The 9,045-nt window shown below is 33.0% G+C and overlaps 1 protein-coding gene across 1 annotated transcript; it reads right to left on the bottom strand.

Moving 5' to 3' along the window:
* LOC18614414 lies at positions 5,087-7,038 on the bottom strand. The gene is made up of 6 exons (XM_018118474.1): positions 6,876-7,038; positions 6,594-6,726; positions 6,348-6,517; positions 5,964-6,246; positions 5,467-5,633; positions 5,087-5,380 (listed from the first exon to the last, which is right to left on the bottom strand). The coding sequence occupies exons 1-6, from the start codon at positions 7,036-7,038 to the stop codon at positions 5,226-5,228; spliced, it is 1,071 nt and encodes a 356-aa protein (XP_017973963.1). The 3' UTR covers positions 5,087-5,225.

The following is a 9,045-nucleotide window of genomic DNA, read 5'->3' as shown; positions in this document are numbered from 1 at the left end:
AAAAGTGGATTGGCAGTGTTTTGGTTGGTGTGAGAAAGAAATTGAGAGTATCTAATTTGTATGAAAGTGTTTTAAGAGCATTTTTATCAAGTTAGGCAAAAGTTAAGTAAAAAGAGTTAACTTTATATTCAAAGTTATTTTTGAAATTAGCTTACACAGCCATAGACCTGCAAATCCTAGCTCCAAACTTGTATCCTACCATCCTAGATCCATACTTACAGAGCCATTTCCGTTCATTAACTTAGCTTCATCATTCTACATCATCTCAGAGTCCCGCAACTGTCCTAACATTATTAATATCAAATATTTCTTACACCCACATGATGAACGAACTAGCCTTAAACAAATTGCTCGAGCATCCCCTTCCAATGCAACAATCGTACAATATTTGTTGGTGTATTTTCAAAATTAAAAGATATTTCACATGATGGAAGAGCTATCATTAGCTCAAAAGTTGTGTTACGAAAAATGACATAATGTGTCTATTAGATATAGACATGTTTTCATGCGAATGATTATGTCTTTTGAAAGTTCATATCCAAAAGTTAGGAGACATGATTGAAAAGACACCATTGCTCAAAAGTTAAAGTGAATAGTTATTGTTTCAAGATATAACTCAAAGGCTATAACTTGTAAGATAAATAGTTATCTATTCATAAGATGACTATTGAAACAATAACTATATCTAAAAGTTGTGTTGGCAAAAATCATAAAGATGCTTTCTAGACAAAGAGGTATCTTTATGAAAAGGTTGTGTCCTTGAAGAAGAGATACTTAGAAGTCTATATAAAGGGCTTGGTGCCAACCATTTTGACACACCAAAAAATCAGAAGCAAAGCAAAAGCAAGAGCAAGAAAAGTGTTATGTTTTATAAACATAAACACTAGAGTTCCCACCATCTTCAAGATATTTCGAATTTTGTATTATCTACTTGCTGCAGAAAGTTGGTTATAAGGCCAAGCAACTTTGCAAACCTCGGGTTGTGAGACCTCAACCCTTATAGGCTCATAATTAAGTATAGACGTAATAACACGGGTTAGGGGTAGTTTCATCATTTCTTCTAAAAAGCTCCCAAAAGAAGGTTTTATGGTATTTTAAGGTCTAAATAGGCATAATAAAATATTTTGGGTGCTAAGGAGACAAGATGAGGCAAGAGAAAATTTTTTAAATAAAAGAATATTAACATATTAATATTTTATTCAATGTCAAAAATTTTCATGAAGGAGTATATGGTCAATCTAAGTGGTGGAGAAGAAGAATGAAAGAATTTTGGAGAAAAACGATGTTAATGGGACCGCGTGTCTTTATTAAGTAAAGATAGCGCGGGCAAAAAAATATTTTAAATATTATGGGGACACGCGTTGGAGTACAAACTTCATACTTGGTTTGTACATGTGTAGAAGAAGGTAATAGAAGGAAATTTGAGTTAAATGAGTATTGGGTGGACTAAATTAAAATGGAAGGAAACAACAGGGGCAAAATGGTCATTTTGCACCTCGAGTCAAAATTTTAAGTTTTCGTAAACCCGAGTAGTTTAGACCATTATGGACCTTGTCCCAGTGTCAAAAGAATAAAAAAATTGCACAAAAGATTGGAGAAGAACAAGTTAACTTGCTAAAGGGTATTTTCATAATTTCAAAGAGAATTGGATAAGTTTGGCTATAAATATCTTCTTCTTCTAGTAGCTTCTTGAATTTCCAGCAGCTCATCTTCTTCTTCTCCTACCATCTCACGTTGGTTTCTCCTCCATGGAAGCATGGTATGAAAACTTCCTAACTTTCTCACTATGGCTCTAATTTTCATGCTTTTGGTGCACCCTTTCATAAATCCTTATGCTCTTCCACTCTCTTTCTTTAAAACCCTTGAAAAATCTTGTTTCCATACTTTCTCTCACTAGCTAGGTGTTTAGAGAGAGAAAAAGAGAAAAAACCCTATAATAGCTTGGGAATTGTTGGAAAGAAATTCAAAGTTACTAAACTATCAAGGTGAGTAGTAAATTATCATTGGGTTTTAAGTGTTGATAATGTTTAGTGATTGAATTGTGGGTTTATTGTTGAGATTGTGTATTGATTCTATTGTGACTAGGATAGTGGGAATAGATAGCCATTTAAAATGGCAATTGAAAGCTAGCTAAGGGGTAGCTTTTAAGGTTTATAAGTATGAATTGACATTATGGTGATGTTAATTTGATGGTAGGTTCCAACGAAATCTCATTATCTCAATTGGATCATTAGGGAGGGTAGAGTTGGCTAAAGGTTCAACTACTACCAATGAGTGAACTGTATCTCAAAATCATTTTGAGATTGTGATTGTTTTGTACAAAGAACTTAAATGATTTTATACAACTTTTTCTTAAAACAAGTGCCTTGAGAACAAGCTTTTGCTAAATAGTTTTAAGTTGTGAAATGTGGTTGTTATAGATTCATGCACTATTTCATTATGATGATATATATATATATATATATATATATATATATATATATATATATGTATATTGTGCATGATAATTGACATTGTGTATGATGACTATAACCGTGTGTGTGCACGATGTAGGGAAATGCACATGCCGGTGATGATGACAGTGTGGGAGATGGATAATGATAATGACCGTGTGCACGATGTGGGGGGATATACACGATGGCACTGATTGTGCACGATGTGGGTGGATGCACATGCTGGTGATGATGGCGGTGTGGGAGATGGATAAGGATAGTGTCCGTGTGCACGATGTGGGGGATGTACATGATGGCACTGATTATGCACGATGTGGGGGGATGCACTTAATGGCACCGACTATGTGCACGATGTGGGGGGATGTACATGAGCCAGATGTGATTATACTGATATTGGTGTTTATAAATGCATTTATATATATACATCTATATTTATGAAATCAAAGTTCATGAGTATGGTATATGGTTTTGCATACGTGAATCTTGCATGTTGAACATTGAAAGTTGCTAAGTATTGTCAAATTGGTGTTCATTGCAACAAGGAATTTGGCTGCAGCAAAATGGAATCTCGGTGCCGCCAAAAATTTTTGGTGGTGGTACAATACTGTCACTTTGACAGCGATTTTGACCACTTTTCGATTAGAACTGAGTAAAGTGGTAACAGTAAAGTCGTAGCCTTGCCTCTTAGCTTTCTAATCACCCAACAAGCATGTCAATTGGACCCATGTAGTGGAAGATATGCTTGAAAAACCGAACCATATACAAATCGAGAATGCCTTTTTTTGCAGTGAGAAACGTGCTGTCACATTGCTACCTTGCTCGGGTTCTGATATAATTTCCTCCACTCCCTTATCTTCATGATTGAGCATGGGTCTTTGAAATACTAAAAGTCCACTGATCAATGTCCAAAACAAGGGGGTTTGGGAAAAAAATTATACCAAATTGCATTGTTTTCAAAACAAGTGCATCACAATTTCCAAATTCTTCCTTATCAATTGCTTGTTCCCTTCCTTGTTCACCCACTGGGTTTATACTTACTATTTTCAACTTTATGTTTTCAAATTACGAGGTAGTTGGTAACTACGTCGAGGTGCCTTTACAGACTCGACTATTGGTAGGTGTCTCGACATTCAGTAGCTGTATGTTCGTCGAGTTTTTTCGCTGGACATTGAGTCTCCTTTTAACATGTATAGGCAAATTTGATGTTAATTATTAGATTACATACTATAGACAATGTATGTATATTTTAAACGAGTAGCGCCAATACGAGTTGGCAATGTCCATCACCATTTTGATCCAAAGTTATAAAATGTGACTTAGCAATATTTGATGGAGTAATGACCACGATAAATAGTAGGCTTGCTTGGGCTTAGTGGACTACGTCCATTGGGCCCATGAGCAGGTCATGGCCTGAAATTTGGGTCGTGACACGGGTGTATCTAACGGTCTTCTTCATAAGTGCAATATGAAAGTTAGACGTTGGCTTCATTGTATCCTTGAGAGTATTCGTGTGATTCCCCTTTGCATACCGAGTAGTGGGGGTGAAATAAGTCTTAAGATATACGTCTATTTAAAAAGCTCATCTTGAAGCTAATTTTACCTATTCTTAAATACCGTATAAAAACCCTCAATACCACCAACAATATTAATGATGTTAAACCAGCAAAAGCTCTAGCTTTCCAAACATGTGAAGATCTTGAAAAGTCGGTTCTGTCAAAAAGCACTGAAAATGATTCAAATTCTCTTCTTGTTGCATCTCTCTGTATTCAAGATGTAAATGGTTCTCCTGCATGTCAACCACTGTTATCTGAACGATTCCGTTTCATCTTTTTTATGCCAATAATAAGCATATTTTTTTTGTTTGATTTTCCTTTACTTAGATGTCTATGCTTACTAGTATCATAATCAAACCTAATTCTTCCCAACATCATATGATCTTGAATAGACAAAAATATCACTTCATTAAATTATACTTGTTGTGTCAATCAGCACCAATAAAAATCGGCAAAATCAATAATGATACCCTACTCCGCTAGGTTTAATAAATTTAAAAATTTAACTCAAAACAAATCAAGATAATTAAGGGTCAACTCAATATTTTACGTAAAATTGTCAAAAAAAATATAATGTTAAAAGTATGTAAAGTAACTGGTTTCACATTTGTTGTCACTTGTTGCTTTACATTTGAGTCATCACTTTTTGAATTTGGTTTGTTAACAATTTTGATATACCTATTCGCATCAATTAATCATGCTTATAATAGAAACGTTACACCTCTGGTCCAACTTAACAAGCTTGATCAAAATACCTATTTGCACCTATCCAAGTTGCTAAGTCCTTGTCCATCCATTCATCCCTAACCTTTCCAAAAAGATAAACTAAAGCAACACTGTTTTCACTCCACTCTTCCATGATTACTGGCTTTAGTTTTGACCAGTTTTCTAATATTCCTTCTACAGTTAGTCCCTCTGCAACCTTGCAAATTGAACCACAGACTTTAGGTCCAGACAAATATCTGGAGCATCATGAAGATTTATTAACGACACAAACCCACGATAACCCCAACTTTCATTAGAGGAAGTGCATCGTAAAAAATGGAACGGAGTATCTACTGCTCATTAGTCATTCCCAAATGAAAATTAATGTTTGGATATTTACTAAACAAAAATAGCTTTGTCTGGAGTATGGCTCTATCTTGGGTAAGAAGTGAGCTGGCCGAATATCCCTTGCTTGATCTGACAATGCCACCTTAAATAGAGTAATTGCAAAGTTCTAGGAGAAACACTTGAAGTTGGATAAGAGGATAATTTCTGCTTGAACAGTTAAGGCATCATTCAACAGAAAGCCCTTTGACGCAATGCGGAGATTTTCCAGTGATTCGAAGTGAGAATAACCTGAACATTTGTTGGCTGTAAACCATGCCATACCTACAAAAAAAAAATATCACTTGGGTTTTCAATTTTAACTGGTTTAAAACAAAGAAAAGTTAAAATCTATAAAGTAAGAAGTTCACCTGTGATTTTCTTGTAATTAGAACCGATTTGATCCATTAAACAAAGTTTGAATTTCACGTACAAACTCCTCCCCGAAGGAACATCCGACTGCTTATAAAAGCCTAGGTATAGAGAGAGTGCTGTACCCTTTGCCCTACCAGTTCCGTTGGGATAAACGCGTATTCGCCTATATCAAGTAACTAAAGATGATGACAATGGCAAAGCTTAACTAAAAAGAATGATGCACTAAAATTTTTAGTTCAATAGCCGATGCATTTGAATTCTTTCTTCTTCAAATAAAAAAAAAATGAAGAGCAAGTGGAATTAATTAAAAGGGTAATTTGAATTTTACTCATCTAATTTTAAAAATTTTTCAATCTTGAAAGTTAATGCATTTGAATTCTTTGTCAAGCCGGTTTTCATGCCAATAGGAGTCTTAGACAATTACAGCTTAAGGCTTTCTTTGGCATATTGGATGTATGGCCAAATAAATCTTTCAAAAAAAAAAAATACATACCATTTTAACTCCGCAACAGTTTGTAACCGAGAGTCGTATTTTTCCTCATCTAATTTTGAAAATTTTTCAATCTTGAAAGTAATAGGATTGCCATGAGGCTGGTTTATCAGAGACAGACACTCCAATTTTCGAGTCTGTTCAATTACAAAAACCTCTGCCCCAAATACGCAGGAATCATCAACCAGGTATCCGTTGGAAGGGTCATTGAAAGCCTCAAGGAAGAGTAATTGATCAAAGCCCCATTCTGTCTTCATCTGATGAAATCGCTTAACTGCCCCAGCATCTGTATACGCGTATGCAACAACAAGTAAAAGAGAAATGTGTGTTGATTTTTTCATCGAAACGTTTGAAAATAACTTGTTTTGATCAGTAGCAAAGCCGCACCTTCAATGGTCAAGTACTTGTCCCGAATCTGGTCAAAAACAAATAACCTGAAGCTAACATTTACTTCCCAAGCTGGAGGAAGTTTTTCTGTCTCTGCAATTTGCAAGTAAAGGGAGATGCAGTCACCCCCATTGCTTTTCTTATTTCCCTTTGGGTACAGTAACAACCTCCTGTTGAGATCATTTAGGGAAAAATCAGGGTTAAGTAGAACTGATCATATATCTTCACCGCAAAGAATGTACACACCATTTGTAACCTCCAGCTTCAAATACACCAGATTCAAATTTTTCTTCTAAACCTGTCTCAGCAAATATGGTGAAGGACTCTACTTTAAATGAGTAGTGAGCTGGAGGAAGATCTCTTATTACCCTTGTGATTCCTGTGAAACATAAAGCAAAATCATGTGAATGTTTGTCTCTCTTTAATTTTTATAATATAAAAAATTATATTACAATATAAATGTTTAATATGAAAAATAAATTTATAATATAAAAAATTCGAAGAACAGCAAGAGTGACAAATTCAAACCAGAGTGATTGGCCAGAGGAGCAGGGTTATTGGCAAAAGGAGCAGGAGGACTGTAGTAGTCTATTTCCTCCACCTTACCGGACCTATCCCTTGACGTTGAGGCCTTTGCTTGGCACCATGAAAGACTATTTGAAACTTTTCTAATAAATTTAGAGGTTGACATTGACATCAATTTAAGAAACTTTTGCTTGGCACCAGGAAAAGACTTTGAAACTTTTCTAATCGAAGATAGAAAAAATTTAGAGGTTGATATCGACAGCAATTAGAGAAACTTTTCTAACCAAAATGGAACCTCTAAGAAGAACCCTAATTCAATTTAAATATTCAAGGATAAACATCAATTTTGTCATTATCTGTTTAGATTTTATGATAAAGTTAAGGTTCAAACTTGAAAGTAAATTGAAGTTGAGTATAACTCTTCTTTAATCACAAATTTTTTTGGATTAAATAAGATTAAGAGATTTAAAGCTTTTGAGAAAGTTAAAATACTTTTATAATTTTTATTATTTTATTTTCAATAAATTAATATGATAATGTTAAATTTTGTTTAAATTTTTATTATTTTACTAATGGAATTTAATCAATCATTAGTCAAGGCTTATTTCATCCAAAATAAAAATACGGAGACTTGATTGAACAAAATAAAAAAATAAAGATTTATTTGAATATTTTTAAATAGTTTAGGAGCTTATTGGAGCATTATGTCAAATATTAATGTTTATCAATTATATAAGACATCCAAAAATTCATCAAATAATGATCATTGAAATATTTTTTATTATAATTATTAGTAAAATTTATTCAATTCATAAATAAAAAATTTAATTGTATTGAATGGTTCATTAAAAAATATTTTTTAATTTTAATAATATTAAATAATTTAAATATTAATATGTTTTTAATTTTTTTAAAATTTTAAGTTAAATATTAATACTTATCGAATCTAATTTTTTCTATTCTTTGAAAAAAATCTTACACTTCCATAGACTCCATAAAATGTTTACATTTGAAATAAATTTTTCTTCAAATTTTACATTTGAAATCAAAGCATCTTCTATTAGCAATAGAGGTTCAACTCAACGTTTTAACTGTCAGAACAAAAATATAGTCAAAGTAACTCGTTTCACATTTCTTGTCACTATTGTAACGTGCAGGTCCTGGAACCCGACCGTCAGACGCGGGCGAAAATTAAATTGTTTAGGAGTCGCCACCAATCTTTTTTTTTTATCTAGGTGTGATTGGTCACTTATTAACTCGATTTTAATCGACGAAGTCCTAAATTAATTTTAGGTCCGTTGAAAGAACGAGAACTGATCCACGTTTTTTAGAGATGGGTTCGGGAGTGCGGTTACTCACGGAGAAGGGTTAGCACCTCCGTAGAGCCCGTTCCATCAACAATACCATTTAATCTTAAGTTATCCTATTATAGCCTACTTTTGATTTAATCCATACTTATTAACTAAATTTTTTATTAAATTGGCTGACTGAGTCTTTTACTTGGTTTTTTATTTGGTTTTACGTATGCACATGATGCAAGCGTAAAATGATGTCATGACTTGTTTATTTTAAATAATGGAGTCGGTAATCTTTTATTGGAAAATCATTCGAAGACCATCCCAACGCTTTGGTGAAGTCTCGAAATTTTCCTCACCTAGAGATATCTCAAGAAGAACTCGTCTCTACAAGCTCCTCAAGGAAATCCCATCATCAGAATTCTCGCACCATTTGCAAGATAAATGTAGCGTGCTATGACAGGATAAAATGTTGATATCTACGTGCACGCATTGTTTGAATTAAGTGGTTCATAATTCACTCAACTATGTATTTAATAATTTATCATTTTGTTTATATGCTTATTATTATCTAATTTTTTCATGGATTATTTATTTATTTTTATATATTTTTTTTGCTTTCTACTTAAATCCATATCCTTTAATTAACGTTTTTTCATTAATATTTTACTTGATTATATAGCTTATCAAATAATTAATTAATTTATTTTCTTTAACAATTAAATTAACTTTATTTAGTAATATTTATTTAAACTAATTAACTAATATAAGTTCAAACACGATATTATGTAAATCTATTATTTTTTAATATATATGTCATTTTTTTAACAACGATTATTTGACTTAACAGGTATTGGAGTTTAGAGTTCGGATTTATC

Source organism: Theobroma cacao, chromosome 1 (assembly GCF_000208745.1).
Source record: "Theobroma cacao cultivar B97-61/B2 chromosome 1, Criollo_cocoa_genome_V2, whole genome shotgun sequence".
NCBI lineage: Eukaryota > Viridiplantae > Streptophyta > Magnoliopsida > Malvales > Malvaceae > Theobroma > Theobroma cacao.
This window is presented reverse-complemented; position numbering and strand designations above follow the sequence as displayed.